Source organism: Osmerus eperlanus, chromosome 15, assembly GCF_963692335.1.
Source record: "Osmerus eperlanus chromosome 15, fOsmEpe2.1, whole genome shotgun sequence".
NCBI lineage: Eukaryota > Metazoa > Chordata > Actinopteri > Osmeriformes > Osmeridae > Osmerus > Osmerus eperlanus.
In genome coordinates this window covers 8,004,016-8,029,100 of record NC_085032.1, presented here as the reverse complement: position 1 = coordinate 8,029,100, position 25,085 = coordinate 8,004,016, and the positions used below count along the sequence as shown (strand labels likewise).

The window sequence follows — 25,085 nt, the reverse complement described above, 5'->3', positions numbered from 1 at the left end:
AAAGTTCTTACATGAATTAAAAATAATACTTGCCAAATTGTATTTCTTCCCCCACTGTTGTTAAAGCTACTGTACAATGATTTTCAGAAGTCAAGGATTAACCAACACAGGGACAGACATTGGCATTCATAGGTAGTACTGTTTGGTGATATGATCTGGTGTTTGACACATTGAGTTTCAGAATCTCCTTTTTCATTTTGCTTTATTAAAATCCAACAATATCAAACCTGGCATGAAACGGCTCGGCTTTGGAAGCGCTAGTTTGTCGGGGAAGCAGGAGAGCAAACGTTTCCTTTAAGACACCGTCGCAATCACACAGAGTCAAGAGGCGCAGTGCCTGCAGAAAGTTTATCGTCCGGTCAGGAACATTCACTGGGCCTGAGGGGGGGGGGATCTCTCACAGCGAACACCAGGCCGCCGTTCAGGCGCTGCAGGCCAGACAGAGAGGTGGATGGAGACACTGAATACACAAGACAAACCACGCTTCCTCAGGAAGTTCAGTACGGAACAGCACGGACGGGCTTACTGACATACGAGGATGCACACTGGCACAATCCAAGGCTGATTTCTATGGGTCTTTCTTTTCTTCTGACATCCCATGCAAAGACAAAAACACCGTACCAGGTCACATAGCTGGGGGCTGATGGGGACAGGTAGAGAGAGGAGAGGAGGAGGCGAAGAGGGGAGGGAAGGGTGAGGAGGAGACAGGGGTAAGAAGAGAAGAAGAAGAGGGCAAGGAAGCACACACAGTTAGAGGGAATGGGGGGGGGAAACGAAGACAAGGAGCACATGGGAGGCAAGGTGGGGTGGGAGAGAGAGTAGTGGGGTATGAGCGCAAAAGTACAGGATAAATGGTAGGGTAGGTAAAGGTAGGGCTTGGTATGATAGAATATTGTGTAGTCACAAGGGTCACAAACAGGAATGAGGCACCAATAGACAAATCAGAACAAGCATGCATAGAATCATGAACTGTAGGTATTAAAACATCCGTTTTTGGATACACAACAGTTTGGTACACACACACACACACAGAGGCGGCGTTGATAGCATTAAAAGGCAGAGGGCTTGGGGTGCTTTTTTTTGCTTCCATGCCTATGAGGGTGGAGGTGTCAGGGGTCCGGTCCAGGGGTCTGGCCCAGGGGCAGTATCTTTCCCCGGGCAAGCTAAAGGGGAGCGCCATGCCTCACCTCCAGGGCTCCATGGAGTCCACCTCCCCACCATCTCACAGACCCCTCTCCGACCCACCCCCCACCTCCTCCCCAGAGTTCCCCTCGGAGGGGGTGGCAGTCCCAGCCCCCGGCGGCCCAGGTCAGAGTTCAAAGGCGGGGAAGCAGGAGGACTCAGGCTGGGAGAGCTCTGACAGGTAGTGGATCGCCCCCGCCATACCTGGAGGACCGAGAGAACACAGTCAGAATCAAGCTCAGCTCTGTGTGTGTGTGTGTATGTGTGGGGGCTCTGGGACGAGCTTGCATCAAACAGAAAGTGTCAAGTCCACCAATCACGGCCCACAAAGCCACTCTTGACGCGGGCAGTAACCGGTTACCGTGGCGACGAGTGGCGTAGGACTGTGTGCGTGCGCGCGCGTGCGGCGATCCCTCTCAGCAGGACACTCAGTGGGTGGCCAATCAGAGAACTCCTCTGTGTTGGCCGCAGCCCGTGTGCCCACTACCCTGGTCTTACCTCAGACAGACCCTGCTACGCTGGAACACTCTGCTCCCAACCAGGGCCGAGTCACACATAGCCATCATCAATGCGCCTCCACAATCCTCATTGTTGATGCACTTCTGTTACAACCCCCGCCACACTGACTTGCCTTTCATCTCCCTCCCCCCCACTCCCATCGCTCCTCTTCCTGTGTGCCTGTCACAGAAACACTTCCATTAGTCTGATCCCTCCCCGACGCGGCTCTCTGCCCTCTCCCCTGGCCTCGCTGGAGGAAGGTCTCTAGTTGATGGATGATTGATGATTGTTTACCATCACTGCCCTGCATGCAACCGAAACCTACTCAGTTACTGGGGGAAGACGTCCGTGGTGAGCGAAGCCTCGTTGCTGAAATGAGAACATTCTCAGAGACAGCAGCGTGGATGTATCGATCGTTAAGGAGATTTGAGGGGAGAATGCTAAGAAAAGGTTCATGTTGTCTGGCTGAAATGTTTAAATAAAGTTTGAACCTTCGAAAAGCGAGTAGGGCCGGTCTGGGATCCTGCAGCCGTGGGTACCGTAGTCCAAACACCACTCGGCAAACTACAAGAGAAGGGATGTCTGGTTTTAACAGTGAGAAATTATTCACACACACACACAGTCCAATCTGTTTCCTTTGCCTCACTCGCACAGACTGACACAAACACACACACACACACACACACACACACAGAGACACACGAGCACAATCACAAGCGTTCTCACAGACACACACACACAAACACACCCAGATGCATGGGCACACCCGCACACATACACAAGCAGGCTCACACACACCTTGCAGGCGCGGTAGAGGTGTTTCCTGTCCTGGGTGAGGCGGTAGAGGGACAGGAAGGTGTAGCCGTTCCCGGCGGTGCCGTGACAGAGCCCGTAGCCCTTCCTGAGGAGGCCTCGCTGCCAGATCACCTCCCCGCACTCCTGCGCCTCCTTCAGGTACTTCTCCTCCTTAAACACCTAGCCCGGGGAGGGGGGGGGGGCACATGTGAATGTGTGTTCTCAGCTGTGTGTGTGTGTGTGTTCCTAGCTGTGTGTGATCAAAAATATGGGTTTAGGGATATTAAGGCTATCGTCGTAGCATTTGGGTGATACTCTAAACCTCTTGGCTGATGAGATGTTAAGCGCCCCTCCTCACGTGCACGTGTCACACGGGGGACAGGAATGAGGCTCCTACGGTCACCGTCCTTATGCTACTTGGAGGAATGTAGCAGGCACAATAGCAACACATTAGCATCTAGCTGGCAGCTAATGGACCAAGAAGTGGCTAAATGATCCTGCATCCAGTTTTTGGTGCATGTGTGTGTAAGTGAGTGTGTGTCTGTGTGCACGAGTGTCTGTGTGATTGCTTGTGACTGATAGCAGGCAGTAGGCCATTTGTCAACGGAAAGAGCGTTTAACATGGCAAGGAGGAAATTCTGCTTCCAACTATCCCACATGCTCGATTCTCTGCTCAGCCTGTGTGTGTGTGTTTCTCCCTCTCTATCACACACACACCCCCTGCGGCCCCTCTTTTCTCCAGCAGTCATTTCACAGGGTGTGTGTCTGAGAGAGAGAGAGAGATGTAGTGAACAAGACAGCAAGAGTTTCAGCCTTTTGTGCAAGTCAGCTCCCAAGCAGGCATGCTGAGAGCAGCAGAAACGGTTTCCACCCTTCAAAACGCTCCCCTGGAAATGAGATTGGTATTAAAAGCAAAAGACTAATATGTCAAAACTAGGATGTAAAACGGTCCATAACAGCCGTGTGTAATTCCAAAGTCATTAACGTTCCCCCGAATCCCCACTAGGTGGCAATGTGGCTCAGCTACAGCGGCCACACTGCCGTGTTTGTGTTTGCTCCCTAGCGCCTAGGAATGGTGATCTGATGACCTTCCCTTTCACCATGCCTTTAGGGTGGAAGCAATAGGCCATAACACTGAGGAAGAGGTCCACACACAGGTTTGTTTTTCTATCCTAGTGAGGCCCGAACATTCACTCCCATTCAAAATGGTTTTATCTCTAACCACTAACCCTAACCCTTAATATAATTCTAACCCTAACTCTAAAACCCTTAAAAAATCATTTGAAGTTATGGGGCCCTTTTGCTTGGCCCAAGTTGTTCATGTCTCACTATACTTGTGAGGACATTTGGTAAACAAGACCACACACACACAAACACACACACCTTGTGGGCCATGATGAGCATGTGCACCACGCCTGGCGCCCCGTGGCACCAGTGCACTAGCCGGTCGGTCTCGTTGCTTAGCGATGACGGGTAGTTCCCTGAGCGGAAGCGTTTGTGTCTGACGTAGTCGATGCTGGGCCGAACCAACTCAGACAGCATGCCCTGATGAACCTTTGACCCTGGCTGGAGGGAGGGAGACAGGGTGGTAGGGAGGGGAGGGAGGAAGGGAAGCAGGGGGGCAGAGAGAGAGGGATAATTAGGTGTTTTTCTCTATACTGTACATTGTAGCATTACTTTGAGGTGTTTACAATTTTCCTCATGACCGATTCATTTGCGCCGTCTTTTCCCTAAAAGCTAACAGAACTGTACATTCAGACACAAACATCCAGCCACTAAGTAGCTTTTAACCATAAAGATGCACTTGGCTGTATTCAGTGCACTTAACACGCAACATAAAGCACCCACACACACGACAGGGATGAAGTGTTAGAGTTAATGGCATGTTCTTTCTCTGACGTGTCCCTGAGGAGAGACCATCCTGAGATATCCAAGCTCCAGGAGAGACTTGCTGGTAGAACACACTCAGTAAACAGAGGAGAGGTGAAGAGAGGAGAGGTGAAGAGATAAGAGGAGTGCCTATAGGGAGTTTTAAAGAGTCTCTTTTAAAGAGACTCATCAAAACAACATCTTGTCCAACATCTTGTCTTTGGAGGATGCACATCCTGCCTGAATGAAACTGACTGAACCAATCGTTGCAGTAATGGATAATTCATGTCCTGTTGGTGTATATCCAGGGTCTTGACTGGATCTATTCAAGAGCTCTGGACCCAAACATAACCAACCAAGCAGAACACCAAGGCTTTCTCTCTCTCTCACACACACACACACACACACAAACACCCACATGCTGTGGTGTGTTTGTGTGTGTCAATTTATGGACCCACCTTGGTTGACACACACACACACACACACCAACTCCCAACCTAAGCAGCTGTCTCTACATGTATTCCCAACCATCTCTGGCTCGTTAGCTGTCCTTTCTCTGTGTATAACCAGCTCTGTGCACAACTCAAATATTTGCCTGGCAGTAAACGCCTACGGGGCTGCAGCAGGAAGCTGGTGGCTGGGCCCGGGGGCTGCTGCTCCAGCCTGTCTCCCTCGCCCCCCAGGAGAAGCTGCCTCCTGCTAAGCCCAAAGGTAAACACTCTTTTAGCATGTTAGCAGTGTGCCCACAAGCTACAAAGCTCTGTCACATTGCTAGCACGCTAGCATTACTCCAGTTGTCATGGCACGTCAGGTGGGAGAATTGTAGCTTGTTAGCATGACATGTTGGTAAGGATGCTAGCATGTAAGCATTACTTCAGTTGGGAGGTATGCTAGCACGTTAGCACGATACATGTGGAGAAGAATGCTAGCAATACAGCGCTGCACATGTGGGGAAGTGGGCTAACATGTTGCAGACCTACAGAGCTAAAAGGGGAGAGTCTAGTAATCATTTTAATGAAGAGCGTTAAATATCTCTCTACCAGGGATGAAGATAAACTACTTTCATAAGAGTCCATATGCAGATTAAACCAAAATACCACATGGTTGAATGGTCTCTCACTCTGTGTTTGTGTGTGTGTGTGTGTGTGTGTGTGCGTGTTTATGTGTGTCTGTGGATGACTACCGCTAACACATGATGATAGACAGTGACCTTCATAACAGATATATTCAGGTGGAGCCATATGCCAGTAGGAATCGTGACATCCATTAGGTCCATTAGGAACTCTTATTTGACCACAGAACTACTGTTCATGTACATTATAATATATATTATATTAATATATATACCATGGTCTGGGTGAATACTCGATTCTGATTGGCTGCAGGGGTGTCCATTATCGGATGATAACGGACACCTACTACGTCATTGCAGCGAAACTGTCTTTCACCGTTCTAAATTATTCCGCTGGCTACATAGTATATGAGCCTGTACAAAGTGTCTGAAATAAGTAACCATAACAACAGGGACGGAGTCAAAGCCTCCATTTACAATTTTGAAAGACTTTAACAAGCTAACTTGTATTTACAACAATGAGTGACTTCAATATTTATTTTAACTTATTTGAAAAATGTTACTTTTCTGAATGTAATGTGTCAGTGTCACGTAACCGCTCATCTCACATCCCTTTCGCTATTCACCAGGCTAATCTACTGCAGACAGGCTGCGTCCAACACGACAGTAGCAGCAACTGTACACATGGCCGATTATTTTCTTCTTAAAAATCTTGATTTTATTTGGGGACAATGACACGGCTCGATAGCTGGCTAGTCATGTTGTTAAACATACTGTCAAATTATAATTACTGTTAATGACAACTTTGATGCGGTCATCTCACATCCATTTGCTATTCAACTCGCTCCACAGGCTGCGGCCGTACTGTAAATGTACCTAAATTTTAATTCGTGAAAATCTTGATATTGATTTTGGGACAGTGACATGGCTGGTTAGCTAGACAATCTTCTTCTCAAACATACTGTAAAATTATATTTACTGTTTGTCAACCGTACACAATGTTATTGCCTTTGAATCTTGCTAGCATAACGTTAGCTTTCGGTCTAATAGCTCAGCGAAAGGAAAGCCGTTGTTGGTTATATGAGCTGAGCAAACTTGAATGATCAGTTTGCTAACGTTAAAAAAACGTTAGATTTCTATTGCAAAACACCTGAAAACATAAATTAATGTTTGTAAAAAAAATCGTTGGCAAGTGACCATGGTATAAGCGTGAACCGTCACGCCTCCGCATCGTCCATTATACAGGTGATATTGGACACCTCGTCGGGCATTATCCCTTACGTATCTGTGATGTATAATTCATGAGTGAAGAGGAGGACTAATATAACTCCTGGGAAATTTAAACCCGTACTGATATTTATAATCACAGAAAAGCACTGATTAGAGCAGACACAGGGACACGGGTCAAATGAGATCATATCTAGATACATTTAAATCAGTCACACACACACTCAGCCCACCTGCATCAGCATGTAGTAGATGCCTGCCAGGCCGTGGGCAGCACCAACGTACTGCTTTTTGTGCCACTCGTACAGCAGCGGGCATCTCTCAGTCTTCTTCTCCTCACTAGACAGGTTCTTCCCTGACTCCACAATGGCTGTCACCACCTGGAGGGAGGGGAGAATGAAGGAAGGGAGCGGAGAATGAAGGAAGGGAGCGGGAAAAGAAAGAAAGAAAGGAGAGGGGGAGTTAGTCTCTCTTGTATGGTTTGTTGAACAGTTAGCACAAAAAACTTGCGATATGCAGACACAAATCCAAGACAACTGTGTGATCTTTCTCCCCGTTTCTCCCTCTCTCCCCCCTCTGTAATAACTCCCTCCCACGTCTGTGTGTCTTTCCCTTCCCATCTCTCCCTCAGCCACCCCCGCCATCTCTCCCTCTCGTCCACCCTCCTCTCCAGGAATCGAGGCCGACCATCATCTGAACACGCGGTGTTGAGGATTTCACAGATTAGAGCCAGATTACAGTGTGTCATATATGATGACGGCACCAGTGTATGTCACATGCTTCATTCCATACGACTAAAACCTGCTGGATTTAAACATGTACTCACTATTGAGTTATCCTATTGGATATTACATTAGAAAGAAAAAGTATTTGATATATTCGCACCAAGGACATAATTTCCCTACAAACTGCTGGAATACTTGAAACTGCATCCTTCCTCGCTCCCTTCCTGGATTTATCCTCTGAACTAGCATCGCTGGATAGGTGAAAGCAAGTTATCCTCTAAACAGCTGTGAACTGCTTAGTGAGATCAGGGAGAATAGACGCATGTATGCAGAGAGCAGGCAATTGACACAGAGCAACGGGGTATGATGTGGAAGGGGTCGAGCTAAGCTTAAAGGGTTTCGTTAAACTAAGCTTCGAGGCTTACTGATAGAAGCATGCAGGCTCATGCAAGCAGACCCTGACCACAGAACCCCTGACAAGACAATAGTCCAGGTTAAATAGTGGGGTTCAGTCGATTTAAGGAGGAAAGCACAGATATGGATTTCCTTTAATTGAACTTAGGGCATAGGTCCCATCTGATGAGGCTTGGAGGATGGTGGGGTGAGAGGGGCGTGAAGGAGAAGACAGAGGGTGGGGAGAGGAAAGGGTTGTAAATGGAGAGATGACGAGAGGTAGAGCGAGGGCAGGCAGTAAAGAGAGGAGCCTATAGGCAGCCACTGCTGCTATGCTGAAGAAGAAAGATCTGGAAAGCGAGAGAGGCGGTAGGGATCTCTGGGAGAGAGCGAGGGAAGAAATGAATGAGGGCTGGCTGTAAAGCCGCTCTGTTACTAGGGAGGGGCCGCTGCAGCAGTACTGCCTCTCTCTCCATCCTCTCTCTCTTGCTCTCTCTCCCTCATGCTCCAGTCTCCCTCCCACTTTTGCTCAGCAGTCATAATCCCCTGAGACAGAGAACCAGATGACAAAAAAAACTGAAGACTGAAGCCCCCTCTCCCTCTCCCCTTAAGGTGGTCAGTTTCAGGAAGTGTCGTCCAGTTCTGAATGGGACCAACAGTTTGGCCCAGGATATAAAAAACTCACAAGCATCTTTCCAATCCCCTCTCTCCCAGAACAAGAAATGAACCGTGATTTCATATCCAGATTAATCTGTCGAGCTGTTTTGGAAAATAAACAAGCCAGCGAACCTCTAATCTTACAATGCACCATTTGTTTTATCATTCCAACAGTTCAGTCCCAAATCCCTTTTGTGTCCAGTATACAAAAGCTTGTTCCCTTGAACAAACACACGTGCACACACACACACAACCTAAAGACTTCCACTTCACAGTCCCTTCCATTCCTAGTCTCATTTTAGTAACACACACATCTAAAGTCTCATTAGCTATCGGCACAAGGCCCCCGAAGGAGAGGCGATATCATTTAGCAAGAATGAATTTGTTTAGAGAGCTAATTAATCAACACCTCGTCTTGGCCGGCAAACAAACAGCCTGCAGCTCCCCGAGGGACTGGGCTGAGCTAGCAGATACCTGGAGCACGCTAGGATAGGACACACGCTTGCTGGGGATAGGACACATGCTAGCTGGAGATAGGACACATGCTAGCTGGGGATAGGACACATGCTAGCTGGAGATAGGACACACGCTAGCTGGGGATAGCACACACGCTAGCTGGAGATAGGACACACGCTAGCTGGGGATAGGACATGCTAGCTGGGGATAGGACACATGCTAGCTGGGGATAGGACACATGCTAGCTGGGGATAGCACACACGCTAGCTGGAGATAGGACACACGCTAGCTGGGGATAGGACATGCTAGCTGGGGATAGGACACATGCTAGCTGGGGATAGGACACATGCTAGCTGTAGATAGGACACACGCTAGCTGGGGATAGGACACACGCTAGCTGGGGATAGCACACACGCTAGCTGGGGATAGCACACACGCTAGCTGGGGATAGGACACACGCTAGCTGGGGATAGGACACTAGCAGACCACACAGGTAGTCTGCAAGTTGGGGTGGCCTGCCGAGGATGGATCCAGCTGGACAGACATGGCTGTGCCCCCCAGAGTGGTTTGGAAGAGCTAAGCTGATGAGGACAGGGCACAGGAGCACAGCCCCAGACTCCTGCTCCTCTGAGGTTGCAGGGTTGGACTCTACCTGCATCCTGCTCCGCAGTATTACAGCTGTCATGCTCTGTTTACGCAGAACACACCGTACGGCTGGGAACGCCGACTCTGCTCTTTCAGTCTGAACGGTCGCACGTGCACACAAACACACGCAGGCTCGCACAAGCACACACACACACCATCTATAAGCTGTCAGTCGGAGACAGAATCTTGTGTTCCAAACTGGAGGAGCTTCAAGCATATTTTATACGTGTGTATGAATATGTGTGTGTGTGAGTGTGGATGTGTGTGTGTGTGAGAGCGAGGGACCTTGCGACAGTCAGCAAAGCTTTCTCCCTAGAGAAACCCACAGTTCACACTTTTTGTGAGAAACACTAAAAACAAACCTAAAACAAAGCTAAGCCTTTACAGTCACCGTTTAGGAATGCCTCAAGGCAAAGTTCCCTAGGAAGAAAAGCACTGACAATAGTTCTGACAAATACCTCTTCTAACTCTCCAGATACTGAAATACTAGAAACATTGCTTGTTTCTAGCCAAAATTAATAGGAGAGGAGGCGTAAACTGGCAGACTGAGACTTGTATTTGTCATCATTCTTAATTAACCATTTGTCATTTTGTTAAGCATGTGGAAGCGTGGGTGTGTTTGTGCATATATGTGGGTATGTGTGAACATTTGTGTTGTGTTGTGTGTGTGTGTTTACATGGGAGATGATAGCAGATCCTCTATGGAAAAGTTATATTATCCAATCCATCAGAATGCAATTCCTTCCAGAAGCCTGAGTTGGGCCTCAGTAGAGAACAGATAAAGCAGGTACATGTTACTAAGGAGGCCTGTGGAGAGATAGACATCTGACTTTGTCATGTCCGCTTTCTGAAACACAGACACACATTCCTGCAGAGACACGCACTCTTGCAGTCAGCGCTACACACGCTACGATACCAGATGGTCCCTTGGTATGATGCCAGGGCAAAGATAAAAAGATCCTCTCTCTCTCTCACACACACACACACACACCAAAAAACTGGATTTAGAACCAAATCTGAACTCTAATTATGAAAAAATAAGATATGCAACAAGTGGTGTAATACTACCGTATTTTCCGGACTATAAGTCACACTTTTTTTCATAGTTTGGCTGGTCCTGCGACTTACAGTATATATCAAAATATATATAATTTAACATGTTTTTAAATGTTAGATAGTTTTAAAGGGTTTCAGCGTGTGTGTATGTGCCTAACCTTGGTGATGGTGCCCTCATCCACAGTGTTGGGGCTGATCTCCTTGTTGACGTAGAGCAGAGCGTAGAGGTAGCCCGCTCGCCCATACAGCAGCTCATCTGGCACCTCAGAGTCTGGGCTCAACACTGCTCTCTGGAGCTGCAGCAGTCTGGATACACACACCCACACACACGCACGCAAGAATGCACACACACATACACGAACAAAGGATAACATAAATAAATATTCCTCTGCTGATTTTAACTTCTGTGTGTCCCATATACAGTAGATAAAAATAAGACAGGCTGACAGAGAGCGCGAGAAAGAGAGAGAAAAGGAGAGAGAGAAAGAGAGGAACCTGGATTGAACTTCAAAGAAGTCTCCATCCTGAGACACAAGATCCACCCCACCGCCCTCCACACACACGCGCACAGACAGAAAGTGATGGAGACGGGGCAGGCGTGAGGAAGGGAAAAGGGGGAGAGGATGAGGGAGGCTGAGAGATTACAGATTACAGTAACATCATCAACCCCATACTGAGAGCTCCAGGAGAGGATCAACCAGAGCTGCATTATCATCACGCTAGCATAGCTAGGCAAGCTAGCACGCTAAACACCACACCACAACACGGTGGCTGGTCTCCATACTGTGCTGGCTTCTCCACATGCTAGCCTACTAGATTATTCACATGTTTACAACAGCTAACCTGAGCTAATATGCGTCACTATCATGAACAGAATATATTAGGATACTAACAACCACATCATACCTGTTGGTTGGCATATGTGACAAATAAACTTTGATTTTAGTTTTTCATCTGCTCGCTAGCTAGTCTACTGTGAGTCTACCGTGCTAACAGGGCTAGCCAGAGTGGGCCAGTGCCAGAGGCAGGTTTTGCTTGGCAGTATCACGCATGTAAACACTTTCCCCGGCTAGCCAGCTGCTAGCCAGCCGCACACTGTCTGCAGACAGGCTGGGCGGAGATTACAGCGTCCTGATTGAGGAATTACTGTAACACAGACGTGACGACAGACAGCTGCAGCTGGATTAAGGGTTACAGCCCGACGATGGAACTAAGGAAGGCGTGAACGAGACAGAGAGAGGAGAGGGTGACACACACCTGGAGGTGACATGAGACTGAGGCACACATAGACCCTCCCCAAGGAGGGAAGGATCAACTGTAAAGCCCGCACACAGGGACAACTGATTGGTTTCTTTTTTTGTGCTGAGTAGACCTATCAGGGTGCTTTCTCTCTCACTTTCTCGCAACGCCTCTCGCTTGCTCTGAAAAAATATTGAATACAGGGAGATTCTACATAATACGGGAGACTTCCGGAACTAATATGGATTGATAGAAATACACAGACCCCTGGATTAGTCTGTATCAGTTAGCATCAGCTGCTTTATTAGTTAACTATTCAGGTAGGTAGGTAGCGTGCTAGGTGAAGCGCTAGCTCTCAGCCCATACTTAGCGATGCAGTCCTGGGAGTCGGTGTGGTTGCTGAGGCGGTGGTGGACCACGGCCGCCACGGCCAGCGGACCCGCGTCCCCGCACAGGAAGGTGACACGCCGGCCGTTCAGGTTCCTGAGGGTCCGCTTCACGTAGTCCAGCGCCCTCTGCAGGTGGGAGGCCTCGCAGGTGACGCGGTGCAGCTGCAGGTACAGCAGGGCGATGCCTGGGGCGAGAACAAGAACACGGGTGGTAAGACGGACCATTCACTCATCCTGGAAACCCTGTTTTCACTGGAGCAGCAAAGGGGATGAGGGATGAGGTAGCACACTGACCTGTGTGTGAGGGGTTGGGTAGGTTTAGGTGTAGTTCTATGGGCGTATGTGAAGCCCTCTGTGATGTGGCTTCTAAAAAAGGGCTGTACAGATCAAATTGGATTGGACCTTGATTTGTGTTGCTGACCAGTGTTGGCGGAAATGCGGTGGGGGGGAGAGGGTTCAGATGAGGATGGGGGAGGGGGTCAGGTGCAGACCTGTCCAGCCGGTGTAGGTGGAGAAGTCGTGGGGGTCTGCGGTCTTCAGCCCCTCCTCTATCTGCTGGAGAAGGTCTTTGATCTTGTTCTGCACCCTCTTCTGGAACGCTTCACTGATCTACACAGAGAATCAATACATGTACCATCAAGATGCTCATGAGCACTACACACCTCCAACAGCTGTGTGTGTGTGCATGTGAGTGTGTCTGTGTGTGTGTCTGTAGAGCAGACAGGACAGGGAGTGGAGAGCTCAGAGATAGGAGCTCTGTAGCCAAACTTCAGGTTCAGAGAGCCAGTAGCAGTCTGGACGTGTGCTTGTGTGTAACAGTTTGTGTGTGTGTTTATATATGTGTGTGTGTGTGTGTGTGTGACTGTACAGTATGTGTTAGTAGGCAGTATGTGTGTGTTGGTGTATGTGTTGTGTTCGTGAACAGTGTGTGTTGCTGTATGAGTGTGTGTTACAGTACTGTCTGCGTGCGTTTGTGTAGCGTGCGTGCGTATGTGTGTTTGTATAGGTGTGTGAGCTGAGTGGTGATGAGACAGCAGAGTGCTCTACCTGTCAGTACAGTCCCACTACCCTCTCTAATGAACAGGACTGGGAGTCCCACACACCACTCAATCCACATCTTAGAGACACACCAATCTCACACAGGTCGCAGAGTCACACCAAAGACAGCACCCCCCCTTGGGCCCCATTTACTACTCTGGATCGACAGTGTATCACCTAAAGCCCCCCAGATCCCCCCCACCCCCACCCAAAGAGGACAGAGAACCAACTACAGTGAGATTAGCAGCCGTTCTGCTCTGATGCAGATCCAATCTGCAGATTCTCTGCTCCTCCGCTGCACTGGGCCACGATTGGGGGGGGGAGGGGGGGCCTCAGCACTGACAGTGTGTGTGTGTGCCTGACTCCCCTAGTGGAATGCAGTCATGTACGTTTATGCTTTCATTGCGATTCTGTGAAGGTGACTGAGATCAAGAGATGGGGCCGCCAGCCTTCTCCTGGCACAAAGTACGTACAATGGCACACATTGTTGTAGTCACAATGGACTGCGCGAGGCTAGGCTAGCCTAGGCTAAACCCACCAGGTTGGCTGCATCAAAGCTGGCTACTCTCTCAGGTCTGAGTCACAACTCACTGCTTCACAGCTACATGCTAATAGGCAGAGTGCAAATTATACAATGACAATCGGGGGGGGGGGGGGGGGGGGGGTTACGATTACGGGTAAGAACGATATATAAATGTATCGACCCCCCTGACTTGTTTTTAACTGTTTTGGGAGGGTACAAGTCTTAATTAGGGGGGTCAATTCGAACCCTGCTAATAGGGACGGGAAGTAGCAAAGGAAGATATATGAAGAGAAAGAGAAAAGAGAGAGGAGAGAGGAAGAGAGAGAGTTGAGGACAGAGAACCGAGGAAAGTTAAGGAGTGTTCACACAGAGATAAACAGACACTGCCTTTTTACCATAACAAAAGGTATCAAACAGACTCAAAGTGTGAGCGTGTGCGAGAGCGAGAACGTAAGACGGCTTCATATGATGCTACAATGTCTTATGCTGATATTCAGGTGTGTTCACATGAAAGGGATAGTACCAAAACCAAAAGGGAGTCAGATGGCTGAGCGGTGAGGGAGTCGGGCTAGTAATCTGAAGGTTGCCAGTTCGATTCCCAGCCATGCAAAATGACGTTGTGTCCTTGGGCAAGGCACTTCACCCTACTTGCCTCTGGGGAATGTCCTTGTATTTACTGTAAGTCACTCTGGATAAGAGCGTCTGCTAAATGACAATGTAAATGTAAAACAAACTGCTTCCATTGTTCCCTTGAACAGAGGGATGGGTAGATACTAGATTCATCCGTGCTGTGTTGTTGATGAAGATCAATCCATGCTGGGCCAGACACTGTATTCACAAAGCCTGTGCCGTTTCCACAGGGCAAAGCTAGTTGACCTCACATAGTATTCCATAACTTTAAGGGAGAGTGGGGACTTATCAGGGCTATCTATAGCCCAGTAATAAAGGCCCCCAGCCTGTATTAGATTATTGCACAATGCAGAGAGACTGTTAGTCAGAATGGCCCGGATTCACAGCCTTGCATTGTGTGCTACTGAGCAGACTGAGGCCGATTCACACCAAGACCTCATTAGGAGAAAAGCCATTACCCCCCCCCCCCCCACCACCACCACCACCACCACCTCCTCCTCCTCAAAGGGGGCTGTAGTTAATTGTGTCACTTCAATTCCTCAGTGGGTAAAGGCCAGAGCGAGGCCTCCAGCCTCCTCCCTGAATCATCTTCCCTCCAACCAAGATCCAGGAGATGCTAGCTTCTGATCCCATGGCTGCACCATGGCTATGTTCTTGTACTGAGTGGTGTCTTGTGTATTAGCATTTTAGGTATTTGTGTTAGGTAATGCTACAAAACTTCTTGCAGAACAAATACTGAAAAAGAGACATATTCTGTGAAGCTGAAGTTCAAGAACCTCAAGTTCAAGTTCTCGGTGGGAGTGTGTGCGTGCGTGTGTGGTGTGTGTCGGAGCCGACCCATTAGGCCTAATTATTCCAAAGCGTTTCTGTTATATTTAGTTCTGAATAGTTTTCTACTGCTGTTCGAGAAGAACAGAATACAATTGAATATAATTAGCTGGCAGAAAAGATTCTTTAGAACTTGCAATATTTGTTGCAGAGCTAACTAGCGTGTGTTAGCTAGACAAAGACGTAGCGTGAACAAACGTAATACATAGTCTATTTTATGATCGCTAACCTTTCCGTTAGCATCAAACAGCTCGTTGGAGTCACTGTCCGTGCTTGAGTTGGAAGACGTCAGGACTCCCTGGTCACAGTCAGGGTAGGGGTTGACAAATGAGCGCTCTTCCATCTCCGCTTCTGTGGCAGACACCAGTTTCAAGCGCTTGGACATGTTATCTCCCATTTCAACGGCAAGTCGAGCAGGCCAAAATGTAGAGGCGCACAGTTACGGCAGGCGAGAAAGCGCGAAATTATTTCCAGTTGGGGTATCTGAGGAGATAAAGTCGTTATGGACAGAGAGCAGTAGCCCATGTTTAGATACTCAGTCGTAAAGCGTTTTTATTCCGAAGTTTAGGACAGAGGGTGAGACACCTGTGGATAAACGCTTAGCCTTAACAAAACTCAATAGGCCTATGAAAGATGTAGTCTGTCTTATCATGTTTTATTTCAAGTTAACTTTTAAAAACTTTAATAAGTAAACTTTAATTCACATAGCCCCAATTAATTTACGAATCGATAATGTCATTGATCAAAACGAAATCCGAAAGTCGGCTAGCCTACAGATCTTTAAAAGCCAAGTGCTTGAAATAGCTTTCAAAGTGAGCTCACACCAAAAATATAGCCTACAGTCGTTAATAGGCCCTTATTGATGGTTTAAAGCAGTTTGTGATGCAGGGCAGGGAGCATAAGTTAACAATCCACTGAACCAATAGCCTGGACTATAAAGAAAAAACAATATTAGCCTACTCACCAATACGTGATAACCTACTAAACGACGTTCATTTCCAAAATTTCCAAGCGCTTCATCGATAGCCTAGCGCTACCAGTCGTCAAAGCAGGTCGATTTCAGTAGAGCACATTTGTTTCTGTGATTTCATTATCCGATTCAGCCATTCAAAGACCGCATCAATTTTCAGAAATAAAGCTCAATATAAGCGAAACAAACGTTTCATAGCCTACATCCCCAATGATTTAAAAGGCATAGTGTGAATCTTGAGACGTGCTCCCGCTTTTCGTTTCCCACACGGACGATGAGATGAAAGTGGCTTTTAATTCAGCGATGCTACTGGTTGACTGACTGGAGGCTACATTAACGGGAGGGAGGCAGGGAACCGACCACCGGTCCAACAATCACCCTCTCCCGCTCCCCCTCTCTCTCTCTCTCTCTCTCTCTCTCTCTCTCTCTCTCTCTCTCTCTCTCTCTCTCTCTCTCTCTCTCTCTCTCTCTCTCTCTCTCTCTCTCTCTCTCTCTCTCTCTCTCTCTCTCTCTCTCTCTCTCTCCTATCTTGACCAAACCGAGTCAGAGCCTCGGTGGAGACAGATGGTGTGCTTTTGCTGTGTACTAATTTACCGCACGCTCTAGGATTATACAGCAAACAAATCCATATCCCTCTTCCTTCTCATCTCATCCTCCTCATTCCCCTTTCCTACATCCATAGCCCTTTCTTCCTTTGACTTCATTCCCTGCTTTAATGTCAATTGACGTTGGACACGTGTTTCTGCAGGACAGTTAATACCTGTACCATGTGCTGTTACTCCTGCAGAATTCCCTGTGCATTTGGCATATAGCTCTGTTACATATCCAAGAGTCCACATTATAAACTAATTTGTGCTATTAGAATATCATGATACCTTCCACAATGGACAAGTGCATTGTTGTTAATTCCATCTAATCAGCTATTTCTGAGAGACTCTGAAAGACATCATCAAACCAATTGAAGCGATTGAGAGCACTCAATCTGGTGATCTCCTAATTGTCCATCAGCCTTTTCTTAGTACGCCTAATGGCAGAGGAGGAGAGAGAGGAAGAGAGAGAGAGACCCTCACAGTAGCCCCTCTCCGTCCTAGAGAGGCCCGACACGGCACCACCCTGTCTGAGGTGACATTGCACCTCGGAAAAAGGCGGTTTCTGCCGGCTGCTGGGTCTGCCGGGTTGACCTACACGTTCCACGGGGCTTGTGCTCTATGCTCAAAGTACGACACGTCATTAGAAGATGTAGGGTGAACAAGCACAGCGGAACAAACGCTGCTTCAGCTTGACTTATGCGAAGGAGGCGGGGGGGAGGGCGGGGGAAGGTGGAAGCAGCGGAGGTGGGGGAGGATGGAAGTGAGGGGCGTGGGGGTCAGGGTAAGGCTGGAGGGTAGATACAACGAGGTGGGGGGGGGGGTGCAGGGCGAGGGTAAGGCAGCTGGAGGCAGGCATTGTGGAAGGTGAAGGCGTGAGAGGCAGTGAGAGGGAGGCAAGACGGAGGCATGAGAGGCAGGGAGAGGGAGGAAGGGCAGAGGCATGAGAGGGAGGCAGGGCAGAGGGAGGCAGGGCAGAGGCAGTCGGTTGGAGGCAGCATGGAGGATGGGGCAGATGGTTGTGTTTTGCATCAAAGCACAGCATCCTGAAGCAAGACTCATATGTGGGCATGCCCTCACCTTCCTGTAACCTTTAGTTAGCTAATCAAGGGCGACATTCTGGCAAATGTTCATTGAGAAGAAAAATAAAGAACAACCTCACTCTTAGCCAGAAGGTGAATATCTTACCAGAGCCAATCAAACAGACATATTCATTGAGGTCTATGAGCATTCAATATATGTTGTTGTGTCAAGGGGAATGTCCAGATAAAGTCTTACTAATAATGTGTTACTTTAAAGGTGATTCAGGTTAATAAAAGTGACAATAAAACACTGTAGGGAATCTGCCGGGCAAATCATTTGAGGATTATGTGCACATTATTTCAGATGATGGAGACATCTTTCAGATGTGGGAGAGAAAGAGAGGAGATGACAAATCAATAAATATTTCTGACATTTAAGTGTTTCAACAAACTTTGACATTTTGAAGGGGCAGGGAACGGTTCTGTGGTTTGTGGTTTTCTCTGTCAACACTCTCTCTCTCTCTCTCTCTCTCTCTCTCTCTCTCTCTCTCTCTCTCTCTCTCTCTCTCAATCTCTCTTTCTCTTTTCTGTCTTGCTGTCTATATCTGTCTCTTTGTCTCCAGACGAGGGATGCTGTCATCCTCATCAGACAGATGAGGGATGAAACTAAGGGAGAGAAATGAAAGGAGTGAGCACTGTGGTAGAGAAAGAGAGAGAGAGAAAGAGAGAGAGAGAGAGAGAGAGAGAGAGAGAGAGAGAGAGAGAGAGAGAGAGAGAGAGAGAGAGAGAGAAAGAAGAATAGAAAAAGAGCAAAACGTTGTCCTACTGTCATGTCACTTCTGCTGCCTCCTTCCTCCTAGCCATTAGCACACAGATAATCTGCATTGTAATCACCTCAGCCCTGCACCACAGGGTCAAAGTTATCCACTCAGGCGAAGCCTTGGTCAAGCTCTGCTTTTAATGGACTCCATTTGTTTCTCATTTCCATAACAACAGGAGACACATCTGCAGACCTTCTGGTAGTAAATTCAAGCTGAACTCCCCGAACCTGGGTAGACCTATCAGACAGATTTCAAATGAACACATGTTCTTGTATTTCTTCAGTTTAAGGAATAGGAAAGGGTGGAGCTCATTTAGAAATAGCAGCAGGCAGCAGCACTGTGTGTGTGTGAGTTCATGTTGTTGTGTGTGTGTCCGGCAACCTTTTTAAGTGCTTGGTAAATCGCTTCAGTGCAGATTGATTCCCCAGCCTCATTACACAGACACAGCACACCCTGGTGCACTCACTCACACACATACACACACACACACACACACACACACACACACACACACACACACACACATACAATACAAGCATTCACTCACACACATAAACACACACACACACATACAGACACATACAGTGCAAACATGCACTCACATACACAGATTTGTTTTACTAAACAAGTAAGGGTCAAACAATTATTTCCCATTCAAAATTGTGTTTTCCCTAACCTCAAACCTAACACTCACCCTTAATGTAGTTCTTAGACAATTTCTAACCCTAACCCTAAACCCTCCATAACCCCCTAGAAATAAATAATAATAATCCCCACAAGGTAAATTGTTTCTTGGTTTACTTTCCGTGTAAGTAAGGATAGTTAAACAAGACCACACAGACACACATGCACTGCACATTGGCATGAACACACACACACACACAGAAGCCCACGTACGCACATTTTTCAGCTTCCTCTTAATTAATTTCTGTGCTGTTGAGGGCAGATGTCGTTCCAAAGTCTTCCAGATAGACCTCAGACAGTAAAACTGTTCCCACAGCTCTAAAACCACGGAGGAACTCTTCTCCATAACCAAGATGGGGCTGCAAGGTGTCTGCGGTCATTCCAGCTGATTCATCATTTGTGTCACAGGAGCTTACGTCTTGTTGTATGAATCTAGAATATTCCTTGAATCGTTTGCTATAAACAAGCCAGAGACTCCTGAGCTGTCAGGGACAGTATTGAGTATTAAATTAAATCCTGCCTAAGAGGCTCTAAGTCACAATACATGTCATTATGAACAGGGGGCGCCATCTTCCTGGTGGTACAGATCACATTAACCTCCCTGTGGAGGGATTGTCACTGCTCACAGTGACACATGCACCTCAAGACCTACTGCTACTGTGAGTAACTACCCCATAGATAGCTCATAAGTCAGCCTGCAAGTCAGCTAGCTACCCAGTCTAGCACACAAACACACACTCAGCCAGCCAGCCAGCCAGCTAGCCACCCAGTCTAACACACACACCCAGCCAGCAAGCGAGCCCAGTTTAACACACAGCCAGTCAAACAAACAGACAGCTAGCCACCCAGTCTAACACAAACTAAGTCAGACAGTCAGCTAGCACCTAGTCTAAAACACACCCAGCCAGCCAGCTAACCACCCAGTCCCCTACTCACCCAGTCAACCAGCCAGTTGGCCATTGAGCCAGCCAGCCAGTCCAGCACATGATATAAGTTCCAATCACATCCCCGGGCCAGCAGGGCTTCATTCCAAACCAGACTGCTGTTTCCTCTGTTCCGCACTAGTGGTCTTCACAGATCTGATAGGACTACCTGGCTGGGTAGAAACAGCATCAGGGAAGCCTAGATTGAATATTCAACCAACCCAAAGGGAAGCCAGGAAAAGATTGATAATAACAGGAATAGAAGGGAGATAGAAGGGGGAAATGATTAGGAATGGAACTATTCTGTCAGCAATGGGACATGAGAGGGAACTATTTGGAAGGGAACGTGTCCTATGATAACCCCCTGAGAGGGAACTGTCCTCCCAGAACAGACCTCCGTGTCAACAGCAGGACCATGCTGGCGTTGGCCGAGCCCGCCATGCCCACCTCCTGCATGGGACAGGCTCCTCCAGCTTCCCAGCATGCAACAGCACTGCTGAGGAGATGAGAGGGATTATCTCCATGGTAACAACGACGCGGATGGCGCTTTGTGACAAAATGTAATCAGCTCGCTGCCAGGAGAGACTAACCCTGTGATTCAACAGCTAAACACCATACAAAAGGCATTAATCAGAGATAGGTACAAAGCTTTAGGTTTTCAAGGCCTCAGGGTAATCAGGATTGCTGGTCTGATGGCCTGTGGTTGTTTGAAAGTTGAAAATGGAGTGAATGGTTGTTTGTTTACCCTGTAATCACAGGTTAACAGTGATTAGAGTGGAACCATTGGTGAAGGGGGGGGGGGGGTTTGGGTGTCTTGGCAGGGCTGGAGAGAGAGCGGACCTGTCTGGGCTTGAGAGAGGGGCACCTGGGTGTCTGGGCAGGAGAGGGTGGATGGCTGGAAGTGAGTAAGATAGAACCATTTTACAAACAATTCTGCCGGATAACATGTTAATCATGCATAATTCAAACCCCTTGTTACCAAAAAAATCTTTTCAGTCCAAACTGTAAACAATCCATGAATAACATTTATCCTTGCATGTCTAGTGAGGAATTCCCCTTCAGAGATAAGCCAGATGTTTGGTAAAGCGCTCTCTGCCTCTTTCTTTAATTAACACAGATATCAAAGACTTGCAACTCTGCAGAGCACATTAACAACCGGGAATTAAACAACATAACAAGCATTTAGTGCATTTTAATTCCTCATACAAAATTGTGTGTATGTGTGTCTCTCTCTCCGTGTGTGTGTGTGTGCGTGTAATAATCTCCGGGGATTTGAGAGAATAATATGTCTAAACTGTGTTTTCTGTCAGTCAGACACATTGCCCCAGATACTCTCTGACCTCGAGAAGTCATCCTCCTTCCTTTCCAGGAACAGAATGACAGTATTGGTATTCTGCACATGCGTTCACTTGGCCAATCATCAAAAACTGACTTTAGGAAGGGGGAGGAAGGATACAAATTGTGAGAATGCCAAATTATGCACAAAGGCCTCAAACTTCCAATTACAGCCCCATCTGTAATACACTGATTTATTCTATTGTATTCATAGGAAAATTACGTTAAAAGGCTGTGGCGTGAGACTTGCTTCTCCCTGGTGTCATTTGTTCTCAAAAGCTAATTTAAGACGTTTCTTAGAGATAATGGGATAAAGTCAAGATGACGTGTGTGAAAAAGAACAAGGGATGAGAAAAGTTATGGTGAGGTGAAAATAAGATGGAGAGGAAGGTTTGCTATAGGGAGCATATTGCCATAGAGAATATTATGATTGTGTTTGTGCGGAGGCAGACTTCACACCTGACTTGTCTATTCAAGAGCCAATGAGCCACACCCCTGGTTGACTTAGTCTGAAATATTCATGAGCAGCAGTCGGAAAAGAACACGCACACGGGACCCACACACACACACACACACATGCACACACATACACACACAAACACACACACACAGCAACCAACACAAGCACAGCAATTCCGGGTCATTATACCGAGAAAGAACATTCTTCCCGAACGTCAGAGATAATAGAATATGCACTGAAATGAAGAACAAGAAGTGAGCGCATGTAAGAGATATGCACTTATATTTTTCATACATAACTTCACCCAGGGTTAGTGGGTACATGACGGTGTTTCGGAGACGAGCACACAATGAACTCAGTGACTGCGGTAAGTCACCCTATACACGACAAGCAGCATCTTTGTGGGCAACAGAGCCCTCCTCTGGCGATAGTGACAACAGCTGACTGAGGAACAAACCGATAGACAGTCAACTCCCATGGTTCTGGCATTAACTTGAGTTTCTGGCAGTGGTATCGTTAAGACACTATTTCATACCGAACCGATTTGACACAAAATGTGTAGATTTTGATCAATGCCTTCAAATAAATGAGTCGGTGAATAAACTAATTGACCTATTAGGCCTACAATGCAGCATCTTGTGCTGAAATGATGCTCATATGGTTTTTTGAGCAGCCTACTCATTTGAGTTCCAATGCCTTGTTTAAGTCTAAACATTAAAATGTATATTCTCCACGCCTTCAAGCAGACATTCGCCCTCTCCACGCCCAATTTCATACTATTCTTGTCAGCATATTCTCATTCTTCCCCAAGCCTCTAGGTTCCTTGGTACTAGATGCCTCAGATGACCATAAATCACTGTCTCGATAAAAAAAAACGCCCTGAATCTATTTTCAGCTGCTGGTTGCGCAAATATACGGAATGGAGAGACAGTCGCTGTTAGTGTTGGGTTGCCACCCAGGTGAGATCTCACTGACGACTGTACAGAGACCGCAGCAACAGCTCTTTAGAGGAGGTGATTACTGTCAAAGAACCCTCTGTTCGGTTAAGCCATATAATGCTTCTTATAATAAGGATCTATGTGGCATCTTAAAATCTCCGGAAATCAGGGAAGGTGGGAGGGAGTTGGAAACAGTTGTTTTGCTTTGCCTGGGCGGCAGGGAACATAAGGGTGTAGGCCTACATTATGCATTTGTTACTGAATGTGAATGTGAGTATGGATCCACGTAGGCCTTAACGGCATCCATACACAGCATGCAACTCTTTCATTTGTTAAGATACTGGTTCACTAAGTGTATGTGTGTGTGTGTCTGTGTGTGAACATAATGCACCAAACTACCAGTTAGTTCTCTCCTCCAATGAGGAAAGCCCATCTTCTTATTGCAACCGTGCCATTTCAACCCTTTGCTGACCACACACAGTCTACTGCCTGTGGGGAGCTGAGCAGGAACCCTCAGACCCTAACAGAGAACTGAACAGAACACAGAACAGCAGAACAGAGAACAGCAGAACACAGAACAGCAGAACAGAGAACAGCAGAACACAGAACAGAGAACAGCAGAACACAGAACAACAGAACACAGAACAGCAGAACACAGAACAGAGTACAGAGAACAGCAGAACACAGAACAGCAGAAACAGAACAGCAGAACACAACAGAGAACAGAGAACAGTAGAGCACAGAACAGCAGAAACAGAACAGCAGAACACAACAGAGAACAGAGAACAGCAGAGCACAGAACACAGAACAGCAGAACAGAGAACAGCAGAACACTGAACAGAAAAGCAGAGTACAGAAGCGCGCGTGTCTGCGTGGGGGAGGCAGTGGCAGATTATGATTCAGACCATCGATCTTCTAATTTTGTTATTGACCTTTTCCGGTTGGAAAGGCCCCAGTGTTCCTGGGAGTCGCACGCACAAACACACACACAACACTGTGTGTGATGACTTTGATAAAAAAATTGTCATTTTTAATCTCTCAGTCTATATTGATTAGCAACCTTCAGAAAAACTCAGTACACCACAACTCAATTACAAAAATATTTGGGGGGGACCTTGGCATACTCAAGAGAAGCACAAACATCTTTGTTTGGTGACACACCAAATCCAAAACCATAACTGAATTTCAGGAATTTTATTACAGTAAGCTGTAACCCTGTAATGTGCATAGACTAATACCGGTATACTTAACATAAAAAAAGAAAAAGTTCATAAATAATACCAGACTGTCACAGTCTGGTATTATTTATGAACTTTTTCTTGTAGTTTTTTATGTTAAGTATACCAGTATTAGTCCGCCCCCCTTGGCGGTGCCACTGCTAAAATGTCCTTGGAAATTCCAACATAAGAAACACACATAAACTGTCACTGGAAGACCAAGTGATTGTATTATGAGTGCTGTGGAACCTTCAGAATCCAACAAAAGCAATTAGGTTTGGCCTTGTTCATGTAAGGGATAATGCCCGACGAGGTGTACAATATCATCTAATAATGGACGATGCGGAGGCGTCGTTGCTCCGCAGCTTCCGCGGAGCAAACGAACAGACAGTTTTGCTGGAACTACTTAGTAGGTGTTCAGCAGCCAATCAGAAATTGAGTATTCACCCAGACCATGGTTTAAGTAGAAATATACAACTCACAGCTCAGCTTCACTACACTGGATAGAGAAAGAGAGAGATAGAGAGAGAGAGAGAGAGAGAGAGAGAGAGAGAGAAAGATCTTTACACAATTAAAACATGACTTGACAGTGCAAGTTTTAAAGTATTGGGCTTGAAAAACCACAGTTCATTTCCACTGTCGGTTTATGTTAGGTTTCCCGCTTTCAGAGTACCAGCTGAGACCAAACTAGGTGAGCTCATCATTGGCATTTCCAGAGGGATCGATGGGAGCCGGTGGATAGTGTAAAAGCCCTAACATCGCACTCTCATCTCCAGCGATTCACAATCAATTCCATTTAAGATTCAATATCAGACCAGGGAAACTTCAACCGATGCACAGAAGATCAATATAGAGGTTATATTCTCATTTTGAATGCAGGACCAAAGAAACAAACTAATAAAATGT

General features: G+C 47.0%; 1 protein-coding gene across 1 annotated transcript; it reads right to left on the bottom strand.

The window, feature by feature from the left end:
* Window positions 1-577: 577 nt before the first annotated feature.
* On the bottom strand, window positions 578-16,539 carry lancl2 (LanC lantibiotic synthetase component C-like 2 (bacterial)). The gene is made up of 10 exons (XM_062479823.1): window positions 16,187-16,539; window positions 15,452-15,705; window positions 12,695-12,812; window positions 12,181-12,388; window positions 10,734-10,881; window positions 6,877-7,023; window positions 3,859-4,041; window positions 2,479-2,655; window positions 2,172-2,244; window positions 578-1,386 (listed from the first exon to the last, which is right to left on the bottom strand). The coding sequence occupies exons 2-10, from the start codon at window positions 15,617-15,619 to the stop codon at window positions 1,310-1,312; spliced, it is 1,299 nt and encodes a 432-aa protein (XP_062335807.1). The 5' UTR covers window positions 15,620-15,705; window positions 16,187-16,539; the 3' UTR covers window positions 578-1,309.
* Window positions 16,540-25,085: the final 8,546 nt, after the last annotated feature.